General features: G+C 39.4%; 1 protein-coding gene across 13 annotated transcripts in view; it reads left to right on the top strand.

Moving 5' to 3' along the window:
* Window positions 1–23,755, top strand: part of SYNE1 (spectrin repeat containing nuclear envelope protein 1) — a 437,003-nt gene that overhangs the window by 225,971 nt on the left and 187,277 nt on the right. For 12 of the 13 annotated variants that reach the window (XM_034669323.1, XM_034669326.1, XM_034669322.1 and 9 more), the window contains 15 exons: window positions 111–266; window positions 1,735–1,899; window positions 3,400–3,572; window positions 4,987–5,140; window positions 7,781–7,924; window positions 8,712–8,876; window positions 12,128–12,445; window positions 13,589–13,744; window positions 13,900–14,070; window positions 14,659–14,985; window positions 16,281–16,433; window positions 16,731–16,898; window positions 18,777–18,953; window positions 21,127–21,273; window positions 22,848–22,973. In XM_034669323.1, the coding sequence (XP_034525214.1) occupies window positions 111–266; window positions 1,735–1,899; window positions 3,400–3,572; window positions 4,987–5,140; window positions 7,781–7,924; window positions 8,712–8,876; window positions 12,128–12,445; window positions 13,589–13,744; window positions 13,900–14,070; window positions 14,659–14,985; window positions 16,281–16,433; window positions 16,731–16,898; window positions 18,777–18,953; window positions 21,127–21,273; window positions 22,848–22,973 (2,700 nt within the window). The remainder of the gene's footprint in view (window positions 1–110; window positions 267–1,734; window positions 1,900–3,399; window positions 3,573–4,986; window positions 5,141–7,780; window positions 7,925–8,711; window positions 8,877–12,127; window positions 12,446–13,588; window positions 13,745–13,899; window positions 14,071–14,658; window positions 14,986–16,280; window positions 16,434–16,730; window positions 16,899–18,776; window positions 18,954–21,126; window positions 21,274–22,847; window positions 22,974–23,755) is intronic. The other variant, XM_034669329.1, reaches the window with a different exon arrangement.

Raw genomic sequence — 23,755 nt, 5'->3', positions numbered from 1 at the left:
CAGGCACACCCGTTGCTCGCCATGTTTATTTCCATGTTCTTTGGGCCAAAGCTTCGTCCGCGATGTGCTTTTCCCCAGCCTCTCACTAGTAACTTGCTTATGCTTTTCAGTCTGTCCTTGAGGAAATAAACTGCTACGAGCCTCAGCTCAACAGGCTAAGAGAGAAAGCTCAGCAGCTGTGGGAAGGACAAGCTGCCAGCAAGAGCTTTATGCACAGAGTGTCGCAGCTGTCTTCTCAGTATCTAGCTCTAAGCAATTTAACGAAGGTAACGCCCGCCATGTGCTGCGTGTGTGTGTGTGTGTGTGTGTGTGTGTGTGTGTGTGTGTGTGGTACCGAGGCCAGGTCTGGAGTCTCCGTAGGGTTGTGCGAGCATGTGCTCGGGGTCAGGAATGAGGCGTGTAAGTGTCCTTCCCGGCCTTCCAGTCTGAGTCCCGCATTGTGCTGCGTCACCTTAATGTGGTTGCCTGAAAAGAAGCAGGGGTGGTTTCAAAGACTGAAGAGACTTGCAGTCTCTATTATTGCACAAAATACTGTCTTCAGTACTGAAGCCCTGTTCCCCAGGGCTTTTATCTTGAAGATTCAAAGTGTAAACATGGCAAAATTCAGAGTTTGGGGTCTAAACAATCTCAGATTAAGTGATTTTAGAATATGATGAGTTTGGGATAATTTTTAAAATCATAGTTGTCAAGGATGTGTTGATTGAGAGTTTCATTTCAGGTTCTAGAGTAGAGCTCAAAATCAGCACTGATTCATAGAACTGATTAAATATCTTTTCTAACAGCTTAGAAAAAAGTAAATGGGACACCCCCATGACCTAAATTAGAATATTCAGCAGGTGTAATGCAGGATCATCTTGAACTTCATGGGGCAGGTCTACCTTGAGCTTTCTGTGGCTGGTAACATTTGTTCCCTATACTTCTCTTTGGCATTTCAGATCTTAGACTGTAGGGAATCTGTTGTTATATGGCTTCACCTATTATAGTGTGGACTTACTTCTGGTCTGTTAATTTGGGTCCTCGATAAAGCATCATTGAGACAGTTATGCTAGTATAGGTCTTGCAGTAAATAGTCTATGTTTATACCCATTTTTTTCCTTGAATAAGTTACTTCTTTTTTGTCTTTAGAAAATCTGGGATATATCTGAAATTAGAAAGAATTAAGGACATCTTTCTCTTCCTTTGTATTTATTTAGATGTCAAAAATCAGTAGATACTTGAATGCTTTAAGAGCTGTAAACATAGTCATTAAATCTTCACTTTGTTGGCTATAACCTTTAATTAATAAATAAAATCATATCTGTGATCCCAATTTTAAAAATTTAGGGCTATTACAAAACCTGATATTGTCTTTTAGAACTGGCTACAAGGTAGGTCACATGGGTACATGGTATCAGTCAAGCCAAATGTGGTGTGGGAAATGTAGAAACTACTCTGATTCATCTCCCATGTAAGGCATTAGGAAGAAATTTTGCTGATTCCGAAAAAATACAATCGTCGTAAAAAACAGTAGTGGCTAAAGTGGGAGCAGTAAATTGTAATTGTTCTGCTTTTGACCCAGTTATTCCAAAGACACTTCCCACATCTGCGATCAATACAGACTTGCATCGTATTTGTGCAACACAGGAACCTATGCTGGTTGCTGTTATTTGAAACCGATGGTTAGCTTTACAGTTTGTGCATCTGTAGGCTGTAAAGTGGCACGGACAGCTGGAAAACGATTTCTGTCATTTCCAGGAGAAAGTGTCAAGATTGGATAGAATTGTTGCAGAACACAATCAGTTCTCCCTCGGGATTAAAGAGCTCCAAGACTGGCTGACTGATGCGATTCACATGCTGGACTCTTACTGCCACCCAACACCTGACAAAAGTGTGCTGGACAGCAGGATGCTCAAGCTTGAGGTGTGCATTTCACAGAGAAATTGTCTCCAATTTACAGAATTTGTTTTTCTCCAAATGTCTCAAGTTTCTGTCTGTCTGGTGTGATTATGTCACACTCTTTCCACAACAAATCCAAGACTGTTCCGTGGGTGTGACCCTCTTTTCAGAGCATCCCTGAGTCATTTGACCCCAGACATTTATGTCCACCCATAAATACGTTACAAAATTTAACTAAAATTGCAACCTAATGTGGTTACTTGTTTGATACAAGTTAAGGGGTAAGTTTCAAATTACATCATAGACACATTTATTCTTAGAAAATATTTCGATGAAACTTTTTTAGAACAAGACATTTCCCATCTTGGTCAAACTCACTTGTCTGCCTGTCTCCTTCAGTCAATTCTTCTCCCATCCCAGCATATTAGTTCTGTTTCACATTTGTGATAAAACAACTATTCTGCATTCACCTGACATTCATATGTGGGGTGTCTTATAGGAGATGGGCCCTCTGTCTTGATTTCAAGGATTCAGAAATGAATCAACTGTGGTCATTGTCCTCTAGGACTTTATTGTTGGAGGCTGGAGGCTGACACGGAGAAGACAGTGATAGTGGAGAGGGGCGTGCTTACGGTGCTGCAGACACAGGGAAGGAAGAGTGGGACATGTGGGAGGGACTTGGGATTCAGGAGAGCTTCCTCAGAAAGCCTCACACCCAAACCGAGATTTGAGAATGGTACCAGCAGAAGCAAAAGCCAAAGAAAACAAAATAGCACGGTGTTAGCATGGTGTGGGAGAAAGTGCCAACAGTTCCCTCCTGCCTCAGCACAAAGTGATGGCCTTGCGGGGCTGACACTGACTCTGTAGCCATTGGCAGTGTCCAGATTAGGGAGGGGGATGAAACTTTGCCTTTTAAGTCATAACACCAGTTTTATAACTTCGAATTCAAACTTCGTTCTTATGTGGGAAAAAAAGAGTGCTTGTGAAGACCTTGAAATGTATAGATTAACATATAATAATCCATCTATTTCTTTAGGCTGCTTGTGCTAGAGACCTTAACATTATAAAGCTCTTCATCGTGTGACCTTTGAAAATCCATGAATTCTATTGTACTCGATTTTTCTCATCAAAAACCAGTTGCTGTGGTGAGCACTGGGTGTTGTATGTAACTGATGAATCACTAAATTCTACCCCTGAAACTAATTTAAAAAAAAAAAATTGATGAGCAGACAAAAAACAAAACAAAGCAAAAACAAAACCAGTAGAATAAAATTTCAATGGAAAGAAGGTATTATTCAGAGAAGAATTGAGACCTAAAAAGCCAAGGCCACTTGGAGACTAGAAGGTGACTGGGGATTGGTTGCTGACACTCGCCAGCAAGTGATTCTGCCACCTGCCACCATCAGCCCGAGAGATGCATGGCTCAGTGCACATCATTCTACTATCTTCAGGAGCCCTGAGACATTTCAAGCCAGAAATGCTAAACATGCAAATGACAAAGGACTTCTGTATTTGCTCTTATAGGCTCTATTATCGGTGAAACAGGAAAAAGAGATCCAGATGAAAATGATAATGACCAGAGGGGAGGCCATCCTGCAGAATACCTCTCCGGAAGGCAGTCCTGCTCTTCAGCAACAGCTGCAGAGTGTGAAGGATATGTGGGCTTCCCTTTTGTCTGCAGCAATTCGCTGTAAAAGGTAAGTGAAACTAAAGCCAACTCCCGCCAAGCCATTACCAAACAATCAATATAACAGCATGGTAAGAGACTGTTCTGGAGTTTTCTTCCCTTCTTTCTTTTCCTTTCATCTTTCCTTCCTTCCTTCCCTTCTTCCTTCCTCTTCTTTTTTTTTTAGTTAGAACAAAAGAAACTTACAAGTACAATCTTGCATTTAGGTTGACCTGCCTTACCGTGCCTGTGTTTTAATATAACTTCATGTTTCTTTTTATTAGTGTTGATTGCTTGAAAAGTCAAAAGATTAAAGAAAGGTTTCATCACATAAAGATACATTATTTAAACCAAATAGTTGACTTGGGAGGTAACCCTAGGAAAACACCAGTAGGGGCCGGCGGAGAGAGATGAGGAAGGAAGGGCAACTGATCAAGGGAATGTTCTCAAGCAGGTTACCCAGCGGACAGCTGGAACTTAATCTGGCAGAGCAGTGCTGGGAGCCATCAAAGAACACATGTCTCCGAGTCACCCACAGAGGACTGGAGAACTAGGATGTTTGTAAACAAACTCCCATGAGTCAGGAGGGCAGCAGAGGGCTGCTCCCAGGGAGGGCAGCAATCCCTGGCACTTCTCACCTACGTTGAGTTCAAGCTGAGCGGGCACCAGGGACCAGAGAATGCGCTCAGGCTAGGAGGGCCCGGGGCTGGCAGTCCAGGCGGAAGTCCAGTCGGCAGTGTCCTGCAGCAGTACTGGAGGGTGAACATGGGTGGGGCGCAGAGTAGTCTGCTACAAAACAGCCCAAAGTACGGTAGTGAAATTAGGCACACATGACTAATGGAGTCGAAAACATAACATTTATATTGAGAGAAGGAGTACGTAATTTATCTGGAAGAGAAATAATCAGGTTAGACCAGCTCAGAAAACGTGACCCTATTTTTCCATTGTGATTTTCTGATTTTTAAATCTCATGCAAGATAGTTACTGTGCTTGTTCTTGCTTGGTTCTTCCTTCTTTTATTTATTCCTTTTTGCTCTCCTCTGGATGTCCTCCTCAACTTGATGGATTTTAGTGTTGATTCTCTTCCTCCATAGGGTCTTGGCTCCAGAGAAGCCTCACACAGTGGATCTCTCCCAGTTTTGCCCTCAAGCCTCTCCCAGGGTCTCGGGTGACCTGCTTATTGATTCTAAATTTGATGTTTAGTCCCATTATTCCACCTGCCAGCCTGGACTTCACTGTCCCTTGCTCCCTGGGGTTATGCTTCCCAGGAACCCAGATTCAGATTTGAGAAGCCCTGGCCATTCCTCCCCTCCCAGCTGGCCCTGGTCCTGATCCGTGGGCTCCCTGCTGGCAGAGTGGACAGAGCAGGTGTGTTATAGAGATTGGACAGATTGGACTTACATGGCTTCTCAATGTAGATTATTGCCCTTTCACATACCTTTCAGTCAACTCGAAGGAGCTCTTTCTAAGTGGACAAGTTACCAGGATGATGTTCGACAGTTTTCCAGTTGGATGGACAGTGTGGAAGCCAGCCTAAATGAATCTGAAAGGCAGTACGCGGAGCTGCGGGAGAAAACAACTGCTCTGGGAAAAGCCAAGGTGGGAGCTGGATTTCAGATTCCATTTGTCCTCTGGCAGGCATCTTCAGAATGCTTGAGTTACGTAAAAATATGACTACCCGTATGCTAGGGCTGTACATGTAGGTAAACCATATTTTGGGCTTTTACTATAATTTTTAATGGTTTCTTAAACCAGACTTTTGTTTGTGTTGATTTTATTAGTGAGCGAAAATCTTCTTTTCCAGGAAAACGTCATTGATGTTCTATGATACATTTAAAATTTGTCAACTTGTAATATCTTTAGAATCTTTAGCCTGCTCAGCATTAGGAAGTAAAAATGCTTTCTTTTTATCACATCTTTTGTACATCTACTTTTGTGCATTTTCATAATGCTTATATTAGTATAGTGCTATGTATATTTTTTAAGTAAGTAGATAGATAGTTGGATAGCTAGCTAGCTAGCTAGCTGGGACATGTTCTTAAATCTTTTTATTCATAGTAGTATTCAAACATAAAATTTTGGAGACCTTTGATTTCTATCCTTACTCCTGGGCATATTTATTCAATGACCTGTCCCACCTCAACCTTATCACGTGCAAAGCAGTACTTATTATTTCTGCCCCCAAAGCCTTCCAATTCTGATCTCAGTTCATTTGTGTCACCCCATGCTGAATATCCTAAATTAGAAACTTCATTATCCCCAGCTCCTTCTTTCTCAACCCCACTTCGAATTAGGCATTAGGTCCTGCTGGTTTTATCTCAGAAATGTCTCCTGGCCATAATCCATCCTTCTTTTCCTAAATTGCAACAGGACTCTTACCTGCTCATTTTGTATCTTGTCTCCATCTACTGTTACCTTCATATAAAGGTGAATGTCTCACTTTCCTGCCTCAGGGCCCCATTGTCGCATTGTCTGTGGGATCCGACCAGCCTCCCTCCTCTAGTTTGTAAGAATTTTAACGATCTCCTTTGTCATCCTCATTTCCTTCGCCTTCCCACCCTCCTTCCACCCATGCTTCAGCCTTACTGTATTTCTCACTGTTTCCTGAAAATGCCACTTTAGATGAGACGAAGATTCCATGCCTCTGCAGTCAGCAACCTTCCACTCTGGATTGACAGAAGTTTTTTGCTATGATACCACCACCACCCTAAACTTACTTAGTTCTTCTGTTCTCTGTTGTTCATATCTCTTTATCAATTATATAGAGTATATGCTCACACCTCTCTCTCTCTTCCTTAGTAGATAAAGGTGCTTAATTTTTTTTTTATATCCTATCATTTGGCTCTCTGTCTGACACAGAGCAAATGCTGAATAAAAGTTATTTGAATAACTAAATTGCCTTATGGGACCTATGCCAAATCACTTAACATTGTAGGGTCTCATTTATGCATCTGGAAATTAATATAATCATAATTATCTACCATGTAATATTTTATAATGATTTATTGCCTAATTAATTAAATTATTCATCTATTCAATAAATATTGATTGAGATCTTGTTACATGCAGGCATCATGTTCAATTCTAGATGAATAAAACAGAGAAGGGCTATATTCTGGTGGAGACACATACACTCTTCAGGGTGCATGAATAAATAAATCATTATAACTGGGGATAAGTGCCGTGAAGAAAGCAGTGGCCCACTGTGAAAGAGTAATGGGCATGGAGCTATCGCAGATTGCTTGGAGTCAAGGGAGGGACAGAAAAGTACTCTCTGAAACAGCAGGCTTGTAGACCATGCCGAAAGGAATGTTGTGCAGAGACATTAGTCTGGGGAGGAGGTGGGAAAAAGAGCAGTACAGATAGAATAATCAGCATGTCTTCAGGCCCTGAGGAGGGGGAGAATCTGGCTCAAGAAGGGAACTAAAAGAAAGGCCACGTGTTGCTGGAACAGAGAATAAACAGGGTGAGCACCGCCAGGTGAGCTGGCAGAGGAGTGGGACCCTGGCCACGCATTGCCATGTGGGCTAGCCTGAGGATTTCCCCTCGGTCCTGACAGCCCTGGGAAGACAATCGATACTTTGAGCTGGGGAGTGACAGGATTCCATTTACAGTCTTAAAATCTTTTATCACTCAGGCTGCTGTGTGAAGTGGGGAAAAAGGAACAGAGCAAGAACTGGTGGCAGGGAATCTGCCTAGCAGGATATTGCAAAAGTCCAGTGAAAGACAGTAGCAGCATGGGCTAGGGAGTTTGCAGAACACATGAAGACAAATGTCAGCACACAGCGAGGAGAGAGAACTAATACATTTCATTGTGGCTGGAATGACAGAGAACAGGAAGGAAGGGTGACTTCCAGTGTTCTAAGATGGCCATCTGGGTGGCGTTTACTGCTTGAAAAAAGACTGAAGGAGAAGGGGATTTGGGGCTTGGTGGGGGCTGGGGAGGAATGGGAGTGGAGTGGAGATAGGGAGCTCATTTTTGGACAAATTAAGTTTGAGATCTCAAAGTTATTTGGAATCAGTATCTCAGACAAAGTTCTGAGCCAGGTATCAAATGCACATATACACACACACTTTATATATATGTATAGATGGATGGGTCTATTGATATACTTACCTATAGACAGATAGCCTAAGATCACTTTTCAACTACACAGTTAAAATACCTTAATTTTAGCAGCATTATTGATATGATGGTATACATGGTAACTCCTTTATTTTCTTGGAAATATTCTCTAGTTACTAAGTGAAGAAGTGCTGAGTTACAGCAGCTTGCTGGAGACCATTGAACTCAAAGGGGCTGGCATGACAGAACACTATGTCACCCAGTTAGAATTCCAGGATCTTCAGGAGCGATACAGAACAATCAAAGAGAGGGCCAAGGTATGGCTACCATGTTCTCTGCAGACTCACGGAATTAGGAGGGGCTAGACCCGTGCTTAGTTAAAGACCATCTATTTGCAGGAATGATGATTTGTGAAAGCACAGAAGAACAAATGAATTTTAATACTTTAAACAGTGGCAAAACCAAGCAATAATCTTCAAATACTGTTAGCACATGAAAGTTACTGAAGGAAAATAATTCTCAATAAAAATTCCCAGAAATTAACTAATTTAAGAAAAAAATTTGGACAGCTTCATTGTGAAGACTCATAAATATTTTAATATGTCTGGTGATGAGAGTTTTGTAAAGCAGTAAATAATCACAAATAATATTTATCATTCTTCATGTAGGCCTCACAGAGAAACTAAAAATGATTTCCAAGCACATCCTAATTTATTAGACAAAGTTCATGGAAAATTAAATCCACATTGAGTCCCAGTCCTCACTTACAGTGCAATATAAGTATTTCGGGTTTTTTCACTAGCAAAATTGTGTTCTTATGACAAGTAAAGTTAATTCATTTTTTGGCATATCCATGTTACGTTTCATAAGGAATTCAGAGATCACGTAGTTAATTTGACAAAATAATCTTCAAGGCCCCTTCTCATCCTGATACTGTTTTTATATTTTTTTTACATAAATCTTGAAGCTTTATTCTTCTGGGGAATCATACTCCAGTGATTGAATAATCATGTTTTCCTAAAATTCCAAAAGTACATTCTTCTAGTACATCAACACTGTGTGTAGTGATGTTTTCCTTTCTTAATCGTCTTAAATGCATAATAGGAAGCAGTAACCAAGTCTGAAAAACTAGTTCGCCTGCACCAAGAGTATCAGAGAGACCTAAAGGCATTTGAAGTTTGGCTGGGGCAAGAACAAGAAAAGCTTGACCGACATTCGGTTCTTGAAGGTGATGCTCACACTCATGAGACAACATTGCGGGATCTTCAGGTAAAGTCTACCTCATCTTAAAGGAATTTTTATTCTGAACATGCAATTATTATTTTAAGCAATGGGAAGTTAATATAACCTTGAATTGTATAAAGAGCTGATAGTAATTAGGAGAGGCCTGATTCACAGCATCCTGGGATCTCAGTCGTATCTGCTAGTTGAGATCTTTGGTGGGCAATTTAGACAGAGCAGGACTGGGGCTCAAGGAATTTGTTCAAGTATTAAGGTGGCCTCTGACAGCAATGGCTAATGGTCTAACTTATGGTTTTGACTGGCCCACCTGCCTATTACTCCCTAAAGGATGAGTTGGAAGTGGAACTTAGCAGCAGGAGTCAATGGAACATGACATTCCTCAAAGTCAAACTGATGACACCATCGAGTTTCAACCAAAAGCTCACACACTGCTGAAGAAGGAATTAGAGGGGCTAGAAAAAGTGCCGGCATGTAGAGCAAGACAGACCTAGTGGGTAAAGTGGTCCTAACTCATTCACGTATTTCCTCATTCCCATTTATTGAAGACCTAATGTTGTACAGACACTTGTCTAGCTACTGCACATAAAGATGATTAAAATATTATTTCTGCCTTCAAGGAACTTGCTATTTAGAGAGAAATGCAGACCTATAGGCAGATCATTATGAATAATGTGTTAAGGAATAGGCTAGTTCAAGGGGTCTTAGGGGAACAGCTTAGAGAGCACCTCAGTCTGACCTAGAGAGATAGGGAGGGGTTAGAAAGTGCCTTTAGAAGAGATCACCAGGCACACACAGTAGAGAATGGAGAAAGGCCAATGAGACAACTCCATGTGACCAGCTGTGCATTGGAATTTACTGACAGAGTATCAGTCCTGATTAAAATTGCTTCAAGACTGAGTAAGGTATACCTATAGCTTGCACAAAGCAGAAATAGCAAGTACTGGAATGGTTATAACTAGCATATAAAATTTCTGGCTATTTCAAAAATGTGGCTATTGGGGAATGTATAATGGCAGGAGTGCAAGTTTGGGATGGGAAAGTTTAGACTCTAATCCTTGGTGGGACCTGACACTGGTTGACTTTGGGCAAGAGAGAACCTCTCGCATTCAATGTCCTCCACAAAGTTGTCATGAGGAAGGATTCAATGAGGTGGGAGAAAAATCTAATTTAAATAATGCTCCACTCATGAAGTATATATGAAGTAAAAGTGAAAGGGGTCCTAGTTTCATTAGCTTATGCAAGGATCTAATCCATTCTGTTTCAAAATAATAGGTGCTCCAGTCTGTAGCTGTTGTAATTTATTTTACACGTGTAGCTGTTGTAATTTACTTTACTAGAGCTGGCTTTGTTTTTGCTAAATAACCCCCTCAGCACTTCACTTCAAACTCCTGGCAAGCAGATACCCAGCTCTCTAGCCTTCTGTGTGGGAACAGGGCCAATAAGTTACTCCTTGCCAGCAGATGTGTGTCTTGTTCTGGTCAGAAGAAACTGTTTCCCTTCAGTCAGTAGTAGTGTGGCCCAAACTGATAGCCACCTCTCGTTTCGCCATGTGTTACATTGTCTTATTTTGAGTCAGCACGAGTCTTAAAAAGGAGGGAAGATGCTAGTGGTGGAAGAAGGTGGTGGAGAATCGTGAGCTTCCAACCACCCGCCGGAGCTGCTTCAGCCTCCCGGGGTCCTGCAGTGCGCACAGTGCTGTGGGGCGCCCAGCCACGTGGGGCATGTGCACAAATTATTTTGTGTAAACTGAAGGCCTGATCTGGGTCATAGAGCATAGAGATTTTAAAAACATTGTGCCATATTTTTTTCCTTCAGAGTAAATACTTGAGGCATGGGATATATAAGAATTTACCTAATACAGTGATGATTCATGTAATAGAGAAAACTGTTCTAACATTTGGAAAGACTGCAGTATATGGGGAAGATGAATAAATTAGGGCAAGGACCAGTAAGCTATGGCCTATGGCCACAATGCTTGTATTTTCAATAAAGTTTTATTGAGTCCCAGCCACACCCATTCACTTATGTATCATCTCTGGGTACTTCCGTGTTACAGTGGCAGAGTTTTAAATAGTTGCGGCAGAGACTGGCCCTCAAAGCCTAACATGTTTACTGTTGTGTTTTTTATTAAAAAAAGTTTGCCAATCTTGAATTAAGAGAAAATATTGTATAAACTTAACTTTTAAAAAAACTAAGAATTTTGGAATAAAATTTCTGTCTCTGGACATTTTGATTCATATTTTACCATATGTCTTGTTCTTTTCCATTTACAAAACATTTACATTACAAAATTCTTGGAGTGGCATTATAGCTGAGAAAAAATGTATCCATTAGTTTGAACCATAAGAGATTGCTATTTTTGTAGATTAAATGAATTGTCAGATATCAGCAATTTCAAATGACTTGATACTGAAGATTTTTAAAATGATACCATATTTTAACTAAATATGTTGGTACTTTTAACATTCTTGGTGAGACTTGGTTCCTTTCAACTTTAGATGATCAGATTGAGTAACACTGTGGATTCTTTAAACATTAGAAAAACAAGCATATAACATTGTTTTGCCAGCATCCTTACGGATATAACACTTTTCCTTTCTATAAAAATAATTTATGTTCTTCAAGACTTGATTCATACCACATTCGCAGGGTAAACCTTTATGGCTTATGCTTTGGTGGAAGAAAAGGTGTTTGCACCTGGTAACCACCTAGTGGGTAGGTGTGATAGTCAGCCTGCCAGGTTTGTATGCCCTGTACTCTCCAGGGCCAACTTTTCTTGACCATCATGTCCGCTACAACAGCTTTGGCAAAGGATATCTCTTAGCAAAAACAAGGGTCCATAGTTCCTTTTTCAGCCACGAGTATAGCACGGATCCCATTCAATGTCAAAACAAGAAGCCTGGGACTCTCTGAGTAGTTGATGAACCGTAACAAGCCTAGGTTATTCTTTTAATCAAAACCCCTTTAATCACAGTTGTTTTTGCCTGTAAGCTGAAAAGTCAAATTTCAGGAACTGTATCTAAGATTGGGTGTGTGTGTGTGTACAGTTGTGTATATGTGCATTATGATTATTTTACTGGAAATATTTGAGTCTTTCCCCTGACTTGAGAAACAATGGTCAGTGTTTGGAACCTGTTTTTTGTATAAGACAGAATAAAATAATTCTTTTCTCATGTGAAGTTCGAGCTGGCACAGTTGACTTGGGTGAGACATAATAACTTGCGCAGATGTAAAACATGAATGAGGCATGATAGCCATCCTTTCCCCTTCCCCTGCAGGAGCTACAGGTGCGCTGCGCAGAGGGGCAGGCACTGTTGAATTCGGTGCTACACAGCAGAGAGGAAGTGATACCATCGGGCATCCCCCAGACGGAGGATCGGGCTTTAGAGTCTCTCCGGCAGGACTGGCAGGCTTACCAGCAGCGACTGTCTGAGACCCGGACTCACTTCAATAATGTAGTCAACAAATTGAGGCTCATGGAACAAAAGTATCAGCAAGTAGATGAGTGGCTCAAAACACTGGAGAGCAAAGTGAGTGTCAGGACAGGACGTCAGTCTAGCCGGGCAGCCAAGGAGATACAGTTACATCAGATGAAGGTACAACTCCTGTAAATTCTTGATCTTTGTCAAAGCAGCAGTGACCTTGCATAGTTTGTTTCGTTAAAATATTTAGTAACTTTTTGTCCAAGATTTAAATTTTGCAAAATCTCTTTCTGCTTGCAGCAGAGAACTACTATACAGAACATTCTTCAATAGCAATTATTGAATAGAATCTTAAATTAGTCTTTACTAAGATATAATTTAATGAAATATTTTGTATTTTCTCCTCATACCCTATTACCTTGTTTTGTAAAGATGCATAAATGATAGTATTGAAATCATTTAAGTGTATGGTTCTGATATGAAATTGCTCTAATGTAGTACATTGAAATAATACTTGATAATTAGTTTTATTCTAACTTTTATGCAAATTGAGTGGGCATGATCAAAATAACACTTAGGCTTTTGGATTTTTTTTTTAAGATTTTATTTATTTATTTGAGAGAGAGAGAGAAAGAAAGCCCAAGCAGGAGAGAGGCAAAGGGAGAGGGAGAAGCAGACTCCTTACTGAGCAGGGAGCCTGATGCAGGGCTCAATCCCAGGACCCTGGGATCATGACCTGAGCTGAAGGCAGACACTTCACCAACTCAGCCACCTCGGTGTCCCCAGCCCTTGGAATTTCTTATCTGTATTCATCTAGTTTAAGATTTATCTAACAGAAGATTATCTAACAGAAGATATATTCTTTCTTTTTTGAAAAAAGTTTGAGCCAGTGTAATATATACAGAAAAGTATTCAGACTCCTAAGGAATAGTTTTAATCATGTTATTATAATACAATTTTTCATGAAGGTTATATAAAACACATTTTCAAAGTTATATCTCAGAATAAATATATTCTAAAATACACTGAAATTTCCTATTAGGATGATTTTATATATTTTTATACTTTCTTCTTGCACTGAAGTGCAGTATATACAGAAAAGTGTCCAAATAAGACGTGTACAACTTTTATCATATTGCTGTAATACAGTTTTTCATGATGGTTATATGTAGTATATTTTCAAAATTATATCTCCAAATAAATATATTCTGAATATACACTAAAATCATTTCCTATTAAGAAGATATATATATATATTTGTCTAATGCAGTAATGCCTAAGACTGATCCTGTTCCTGCCATGTTTACGTCATTTCAGAAGTGGCACGAAGAAACCACCGCATACAAAGATGACGTTGAGGAAGTGGGAGCCAGAGCGCAGGAGATGCTGGATGAGAACCATGTGAGCAGCCGGATGGGCTGCCAGGCCACCCAGCTGACTTCCAGATACCAGGCCCTTCTTCTCCAAGTACTGGTGAGTGGGCCACCAGCTGCTTGCTACAGGCCAGCAAATTTCACAAGCGAAAATGATCTCCCTTGCATTAACTTCTGGTGAAGACACACATTTATCAAGAAAGGCACTGGTATAGGTCTGTGATTTACTGTCCAATTCTGTTTTTCCTTTTAAAGGAACAAATAAAATTCCTGGAGGAAGAGATCCAGAGTTTGGAGGAATCAGAGTTATCCCTAAGTTCCTATTCTGATTGGTACAGCTCTACTCATAAAAACTTCAAGAACGTGGCCACCAAAATTGACAGAGTAGATAAAGCGATGATGGGGAAAAAAATGAAGATGTTGGAGGTAGGTGCACACGCATTGGACTTGTCTCCCAGCCTTTGCTCTTCCATGCTGCTGCTCCATTCCCTCGGGCAGACATCGGGAGCATGTGTGTTCACCCCGGCCCCGGGATGAGTGATGGTCTGTGGCCCAGGCTTCACTCCAAATATTAAGTTGTAATCTCCATAAGGCTAAAAGCTGGCTTTTAGTTATTTGTGATGTGATGTCACCTGAATGACTTAGACTTGGTTGCTTATGTCTGAATTCCAGTTTGACACTTAAAATTTAAGAGAAAAAAAATTATGTCTAATTCATGGCACCATGTATGTACAAAAGAGTTTTTGCTCAGACCTTTAGGGATACTACCAAGGATGGGAAGAACATCACGTTCTTTTTTAAGGCTCTGATCTGGAAATGATATAGTGATCAAGAATTGTTAAAACCTCTATTGAAGTAAAGAAAAGAAGATTCTGATTCCTGGCAGATCACCTCTTCATAAAACTTCAAAAACGAATCTTAAGGGGAAACTCAAGAATGAGAGTTGAAAGCCTTTTCTTTAAAAGGAGAGAAATACTAACTCTATATTTGCTTCCTGCTCGCTCTCTTCCTCAGGGTTTGCTAAAAGACATGGAGAAAGGCCATAGTTTGCTGAAATCAGCCCGAGAGAAAGGAGAGAGGGCTCTCAAATACTTGGAGGACAGCGAGGCAGAGACATTAAGGAAAAAGATCCAGGAGCACGTGGAGCAGTTGAAGGAACTGACCAGTACTGTCCGGAAAGAGCACATGACTCTGGAGAAAGGCCTTCTTTTAGCAAAGGAGTTCTCGGATAAATACAAAGCACTAACTCAGTGGATATCAGAATATCAAGAACTCCTACACACCCCCGAAGAACCCAAAATGGAATTATATGAGAAAAAAGCTCAATTATCTAAATATAAGGTAGTGTGTTGTTACTGACAAATGTGTGGGAAGGTCCTGCAGGCAGGGACTAAATGGGAGGAACGTGATTCCTGGTGTGTCGCCCTTAATGGGTGCTGGAAAATATCCTTAACATGTCCGTTCTACTGGTGGTGAGTGATGTAGATTGATTTGTCTAGATACGCTACATCAGACTTACTTTTCCATTCAGGAATCATATTTGCCTGATATTCAAAGATTGTATCAATAAATGGAGATCTATTCTGACAGTCTGATTCAGGTACAGGGATACTCCAGATAAGTCTTCCTGTCATCAGGATCTCACACCTATACATTTTATCTCTTTCATATAGAGTCCTTCCTTCATCTTTTGGTACCCAACGCCTATAAGCTGATCTATGGTGAATTGAAAATGAGACACCGTATTTGTAAGAAAATAAATTTTAAGTAACCAACTGTAGCTAAACATCTTAGAAATTAATTTTTGAAAGAATAAATGGTGATATGTCTATAGCTGTATATGATATGTAAATATAGCTATTTCACCTGCTCAAATCTTTGAAAGAATTTGTTGAGGCTTATATGTGGAATAATTTGTGTTCTAAATTCGACCCAAATTATTAGCAATATTTTTTTTTAAGAATTACAGTGTGGTGGCTTACCTCAGAGCTTTTCCTGTTGGAAGTTTCCTCCTCCAGCCAGTATATCTATTCCTATCCTTGTTTTGTTGTTGTTGTTGTTGTTATTTTTTGCCAAGGGTGAGAGTATACATGTCTTTGAAGGTGCCACATAAGATCACAACTGCTTTTCCCTTTTTTTCCTCCCCCCACTGAGTCCTTGATATATTTAAATAGCACTTTTAGCCTATCACAGCAAAGTTGCAGCTGGAATCTGTCTCTCTAACTTCACATCCAGCTCAAGCTGCTATAAACTTCATGAACTCAAAATCAAATGATAACACCTCACTCCCTTTTGTGTTGAGTTGTTTTTTTTTTCCTCCAGTCGAAGAAATGAGGTAGAAACCAGAAATATGCGCTAGGTTACATTTAGCCAAAGGTAATTCTTTTGCATACATCCCCCTCCACATGCGAAGGATTATTTGATGTGTTACTCTTCCTCTGTATTTTAAAACTTTATTAGCCATAAAAATTATTCTTTAATGTTTTACGTTTATTGATTTATAAAATACGCATCAGAGCTTTATTTGAGGTCCATCGTCTCACACATTGCACGGACATATGTATATATTCACCTTGATCACAGGGATGAGCTGACTCTTCCTTTTTTTTTTTTTTTTTTTCTCTTTGTACTTCAAGTCACTTCAACAAATGGTGCTGTCCCATGAGCCCTCAGTAAAATCAGTGAGAGAGAAAGGTGAGGCTCTCCTGGAGCTCGTGCAGGATGTCACTTTAAAGGATGAAATAGATAAGCTTCAAAGTGATTACAAGGACCTCTGCGGTGCAGGAAAGGTAAGGAGAGACTAGAAATTCAATAAAAATGTGCTTCTTTACCAGAAAAGGGTCTTGACTTTTTTTTTTTTTTTAATCTGTCAGAAACTTAAGGGCTGGTATGAGTCAGTCTTTTTCCTTTTATTTATCTGGTCATTTTAAACGGTATGATGATTATGTTTTTTCTGTCCCTAATAATTTTTTGAAATAGGTAACTGTACCTACCCTATGAGTTGCACGGGGTTTTTAAAACTATAAAGCAGTTCTGAGTAGATTTTTGGCTTGAAATTCATCTCTAATGGGCACCTGGCTTCACAGGAGCATGTCTGCAGCCTCGAGGCAAAAGTTAGAGACCACGAAGATTATAACAGTGAGCTCCAAGAAGTGGAAAAGTGGCTGCTGCAGATGTCAGGCAGACTGGTGGCGCCTGACCTCATGGAGACAAGCAGTCTCGAGACAATTACCCAGCAACTGGCCCACCACAAGGTACGTCTCATGTCTAAAGAGCCGAAGAATGCAGGGTGGCTCTAGCAGCTTTGCCCATGTGTGTGTGTGTGTGTGTGTGTGTGTGTGTGTGTGTGTGTGTGTGAGAGAGAGAGAGAGAGAGAGAGAGAGAGAGAATGAGAGAGAGAGAGAGGAGGCCCATCTCTGGATCATAACGACTGTTCTTAAGGAATCAGGTCTGAGTCTCAAGAACGTCTGATAACTGAGAATAGTCGAATTCCGTATTTCAGTGAAGCAACAACAGTTAAATCCTGGCCTTCAACTTCTGAACACATTGTGGCATTTTTCCCAGCTAATATTTTTTCCCCCACAGAATTTAATCTTTATAAAGCAATTTATCGGAGGAAGGGATTATCTTTATTTTAGAAAACTGCAGCCAAAGATAGGATACCAGAATAGTAATCAGAAAGGCTGGATTCTAGCCACTCTGTCGTTCCAAGCTAAGGGAACTTAACCTCTCTGAGTCTCCTCCTTTCGCTGTTCTGCAAGAATGATATCAGTCCCATCACGCAGCTGTTGTGGTCATCACAGGCGATGATGTACATTAAAGTGTTTTGTAAGCCACAAAGTATGATACTGAGCCACAGTGTTCTTATCGTTATTAATCTATATTTGTAGTAATTATATGTGCCCGGTGACAGATGTCGTCTGGTCACAATTTTATGGAGCAATTTTGGTGACCTTAATGGGAAACTTAATTATAGTCATAATGTGATGACTGTCTAGTGTGTTTTGGGAAAGCCAGTTAACCCCTCTAGGCTTCAGGATTCCTTATATGAAGGAGGAAATTTTATTTAGCAAATACGAATAGAGACAGGAATATAGTGTGTTCCGTTAGGCACTGAGGACATAGCGTCAGTCACCTCATGATGTAGTCGTTCTGTAACAGCTCAAAGACAAGTGGTTCTTTTCAATATGGTAGATATATAATAACCATTAACCCAGCACCACCACAAAAAGTGGTGGGCTCTGGGCTACTGAGGGACCACTGGAGTTTCTCTTAAGTGTATTTATCTATCAACCCAAGAAACCTTGTGTTGGAATGTCCCACTTGTATTAATATTGTATAGCATTAAGAAATTAAAGCTGGATTTGAGAAATTTGATTCTGCACTCTAAGTGGTCGATGAGAGTGCTCACTAGAGAACACATGTGGGGATAGTGGTGTGTACAAGCTGGAGTCAGACAGCCCCGGGTCCAGAGGCTGGGACTCTGCCATTTACTAGTTGTATGACTTTGAGCGCATAATATAACCTCTCTGTGCTTCAGTCTCCTTATCTGTAAAATGAGGATAATAATATACATTTATCAGGGGTGTATATAGTTTCTGGACTATACCAGGTGCTTAATAAATGGTGCACAGCAAATATTTTTATTAGTATAAATACTATTCAATGTAAGTTAGATATTATATAAACATAAATTACTAATTAGATATTATTAGATAAATTAGATATTATTAAATTAGATTAAATGGTAATTATAATATTTTAGGTATAAATTATACCAGAATTATAACTTATAGAGCTGAAAAATATACGAACATCCTTTTTGCTGGTAATAATACCGTGGAACAGATATCTCTGTAACTCTACAACTGAGATCAGCCGTGAATTTACTCTAGTCTTAATTGTTACTGCATCATCCCTGTATAACCTAACCTGTTAAGCTCAGTAACTCTTCCCATTAGAGTATCCCTGAAAAAATACATCTTTTGTTAATATGGTAAGCAAGACAATTTCAAAACTCTTTCAAAAGCATCATTAAACAGTGAAATTACTGATTTTAAACTTTGATAAATTGCTTATTTAAAAACTGAAAATGGAATCATGATAACTGTATATTTCTCTCATTTTTGCAGGCAATAATGGAAGAAATTGCTGGTTTTGAAGACCGTTTGAACAACCTTAAAATTAAAGGCGACAATTTGATCAGCCAGTGTGCAGACCACCTTCAAGCAAAACTAAAACAAAATGTGCACGCTCATCTGCAGGGCACAAAGGATAGTTACTCGGCTATCTGCAGTACAGCTCAGAGGGTGAGTACCCCTGGAACATTCTAGAATGATGATGACTTAAAGAGAAAGTCTGTACAATCTAGATATTTTTAAAAATAGCTTTGATCTTCAGTTTTTAGGTTAGTTTTGTTTTGTCCAGACAGGAAATAAGAGGCTAGGTTTCATAGTCTCCAGGTGGACACAGAACTATCATACATTTGATTGATATGATGAAGTGGTGAGTTTCAGTTACTCAGCTTTATCCAATCCCTTTATTCATAGATTATGAAAAATTTTTTAAATTTTGTTTTGCTTTTATTTGCACACTATCAATACTTCTAATTTGCCATTTATTCTCCAACACCAAAGTAAATTTATTCTGTAATTTTCACAATAATTAGTTTCTGCTAAACTCTATGCTGCCTAGGTTCTACTCCAATTCAATATTTTTATGAATTCATACAGAAATTGGATGGAGCTAGTACCAAATTTGAGTTATAATTTAAAGGGTGTACTTCCACTAAAATGGAATTCTTAATGTTATAGAGATAAGTCTAAGATGAATAAGAATCACTCTTCTAACAAAAATTAGGTAAAATAAGTGAATTGTTTTTTGTTATCTTAGAATTTTTAAGTGGCATAACAAAAAGTCCATGTATTTTTGTTGCTGGGCTAGCCAGTAAGAACTGGAGATGTACACGTGACATGGGAAGAATGCTCTTTCTTCATCATGATTTGAAACAAAAAAAAAAATGCTGGGTGATATTAGTTGACTTCCCAGACTTGAAAAATTCACTTTCAAAAAGTTAAGGGAAAAAAAGGGGGGTGGGGGATGAAGTAACTGGGTGATGGGCCTTAAGGAGGGCACATGATGTAATGAGCACTGGGTGTTACGTAAGACTGATGAATCACTGATCTCTACCTTTGAAACCAATAATATACTATATGTTAATTAATTGAATTCAAATTTTTTAAAAAGGGAAAAAAAGTTAAGAAAAAAGAGGGACAAAGTAAATCTAACAGATAATTGTAGATGATGACACGGAGGGGGAAAGGGAGTGAAGTGAAATAAAACAGTATGATGGAGCTTTCTGGTGAGCTGCTTAGTGCCCTCCTTCAGCAGAAATTATTTTGAAACTGACTTTGTAGCAGGCAATTTCTACACATTAAGGATTTCGCAAGTTGAAAAAAAATTGGTAAATGTTCAAAAGACAAACACATAGCTTAAAAATAAATTTTTTAAAAAACAGATGAAATTCTAAGAACATAATCAGAACCTCATAATTAAAGTGTGTAAAAATGATAAAGAGAACAAAACACCTTTTTTCTTTTTAGTTCTGCTAGAATAAGAATAAATAAAAGGCAGTCCCAATATCAGATGAAGATGATGCGTTTACAATTCAATTACTGTTTCACTTGTCTTAATAAAAAGCCAGGCTAACTTAATTTCCTTTTTTCTTTTCTTTCTTTCTTCTTTTTTTTTTTAAATAGAATAGTTTGCTCAGAAAAACATAGGTATATTTCACCTTGATTTCAATGAGACACATAATAGCTTCTCAATATGTCTATGGATAAAATGGAAATTGGTTGGCTGGTGGAAGATTAATTAATTGAATTGATTAATTAATACTAGAAAATGTTTGGATTATTCTGCATTATTATTGTTGGAACACAGCTTCTAAAACGAAATGAGGGCATCCAACTATCGCTTTCCCTATGTTACGGTTTAGTTCCAATTTGACAATATTCTTAAAGCAGAAGCATTTCAGTTAGAGAAATATGGGTTACCTTTCCATGATACAGTATTTTATCTTTATGTTTAGTTCCTAGCTTCAACAAAAAGTGAACTAATTATACCACGGGGGGTGGGGACTGCAAGCCCTCTGATCTATGTTTGATGATTTATTTCAAAGATGTCATGTATTCTAACACACGTCTACAGTTACATTAACCCCACCCACATTCTCGTCCCCCAGTAGGGGATTATAATGTGTGGATTGAGAAATTATGAATTGAAGATGGCCACTGAGCTTCGCAACATTTTTGAACTTATGCAAACTCCTTAAATGTGTATATGGTACCGGGGAATCCTGCAGGGAAAATTCATTTAATTGGATTTGCCCCTGTGTTTCATTGGGGTCCAGTGATGTTTATAGAGATCAGCAGAGATCTTTTGGAACACTCTCATAACCACAGTGTGATTGTTTTGTTTCAGGTATACCAGAGTTTGGAACATGAACTTCAGAAGCATGTTAGCCGACAGGACACTCTGCAGCAGTGCCAGGCCTGGCTCTCTGCAGTCCAGCCAGACCTAAAGCCAAGCCAGCATCCACCTCTTAGCAGGGCAGAAGCCGTGAAGCAGGTAGTAGACTCCTGAAAGTTTATGTTGTACTGTGATTCATTCGTTCAGTGAAATTTTAATAAGTACTTACTATGTGCCAAATTGTGTGCTGGCTTCTGAGGGCATAAAAGTATCCATAAGGTCTGAGCTTGACTCTAGTCAAGTTCATGGTTTAGCTAGGAAGGTGGACCTGATACTGGGGATGGTCAGCCTGGTAGAAAGAGCATGGGCACTGTGACCAAGATGTCAACTCTAATCACTGCTCAGCAGTGTAACCATGGGTACGTCACTTAATTTCTCTGAGCCTCAGTGGTTTCATATGTAAAGTGATGATTCTAAGTATACTTAACTTCTGAAAGTTACAAAGAAATTCAAATGTCATACAACAATGCACATGATTTGTAAACAGAAAGGAGGGGTGATTTGTCTTCCCCATGGGACATTTGTCAATGTCTGAAGACAGTTTTGTTTGTCACCCCTGGGAATGGTGGGGATGCTATTGGTATCAGCCAGGGAAACTGCTGAGCATCCTGCAGTGAACAGGACAGCCCCTCCAGCAAAGATTTACTTGGCTTCAAATATCAGTAGTTCTGAGGTTGAAAAGCCATAGACGTATAAACCCAACAAATTCAGATGTATGGTCAACTCCCTTGTAAGGTCTTTCCCGGTTTGCCCCCACCCACCTCTTTGACCTTTAGTCCTACTGGGTCACTCTGTTCCAGTCTCAGGGCTTTGCACCTGCTGCCCCCTTCATCACCCCATGGTATGACTTGCTCCTTCCCTGACTCAGTTCTGTTCCTCAGAGAAGTTTCGGAGGTACATTCTTCCCAAAGTACCAGTGCCTCTTCATCATACTTACCTTCCTTTGTTCTGCTACATGGTGTTTATCACTACCAAACATTGCACTCCATGCTTGTTTATTTGTTTATGTTTTATCTGTCTCTCTCATAAGAATGCAAGCTCCATGGAAATAAGGGTTTTGTTCAAGGTACTGCTTTGTACCCAGTATCTAACACAGAGCTTGCATACACTCTGAGTATCTTCACAGAAACACATCTCTCTGTGTTTCTGTGTATAAAAATCCACCAGTATCAGCCTTTCTTAGGGTTATGGAAAGGGAAGAGCACTATATGAACATTCTGTGGAGAAAAAAAGCCCAGCCATGTGCATTTTTACCAGTCTCCAGTGAATTCTGCAAATGCACAATGACATTTTCCTTTCTGTCTCCAGAATATGCAAAAACATGTGAAGAAGCAGGCCAGGGTAGGCTACTGAACCTTTCTCTGAAACAGAAAACAAGCTAGAATGGGAGCAGAGAATCTGGAGATTATAGAAGTTTCTTGGGTATTCCCCTTCCTAGAACATACAGACTAATTACATTGAGAAGCAGTTGCTGGACAAATGGATCCCTGCCAGTGTGTTTTGAACTCCTTCCTGCAAGTCACTAATATGTGTCATTTATAACAAGGGTGAAAATATGAAGTATAGCAAGGTTATTTTTAAAAAGTCAATAAAATACTACAAATGGTGCAAATATTTGCTATCTAAATATAGCATGTTTCTCTTTCTCTCTGACAAGTTCGGTTTTTTTTCAGGTCAAACACTTCAGAGCTTTGCAGGAACAGGCAAGGACTTACTTAGATCTCCTCTGCTCCATGTGTGACTTGTCAAACTCTTCAGTGAAAACCACAGCAAAAGACATTCAACAAACAGAGCAAATGGTAAAAAAGTTAAAAAAAAATCACATTGGATTTGTCTGTTTTATTATATCCTCTTGCCTGATGTTAGGTGCGAAAGAAAATCTCTCCTTGGATTATTCTCTCTATAATGCTCCTACAGCCATTATAATAAATAGATACTGAGTTTCAGCTGAATTTCAGAAAGTAAGCACACTGATACTAATGCCCCTGAATTGGAGCATTTAGTTCCATGGAAGTGCCAATCATTAGTGCCTCTTTCCTCTCCTCTTTCCTCCTTAATTACCATTCTCTCTTCCTCTTTTCTGATTCTTCCACTCACATTTTTATTCTTTTCTTTTTTTTTTCAACTTTAGATAATACTTCATATAAAAATGGTTCCTGATTCTCACTTTCTATTAGGGATGGCAAAGAGCATGCCATCCAGCAAGACCCTCCTAATCCACGGGCAGTGACTGAGTGGGGTGTTGAGAAGGATTCTGAAGCTGTATCTGGGCTCAGTAGAAAAATGTTGTGAGGAGTTTGTAGTACTCATCTACAGCAAATGGCAGCGCAGAAGCCACGTGTTTGCTAGTGCTGCCTTAAACTTGTCAAGGCAACACGTTTAGGTTTAAAACAAAAAGAAGAAGACTTGGTTTTGTTATTTAATTGACTGACTATTCATGGTAGTAAAAGGATATAAAGGAAAAAAGTATTCAAGAAATTAATTAAATAATAATGTAGATAATAAAATAATGTAGGATTTTTTCTTTACTTTTATATCATCAAAGCAAATCTCTCTTTAAATCCTTTTGAAAGATGATATA

This window comes from Ailuropoda melanoleuca, chromosome 10 (assembly GCF_002007445.2).
Source record: "Ailuropoda melanoleuca isolate Jingjing chromosome 10, ASM200744v2, whole genome shotgun sequence".
NCBI lineage: Eukaryota > Metazoa > Chordata > Mammalia > Carnivora > Ursidae > Ailuropoda > Ailuropoda melanoleuca.
This window is presented reverse-complemented; position numbering and strand designations above follow the sequence as displayed.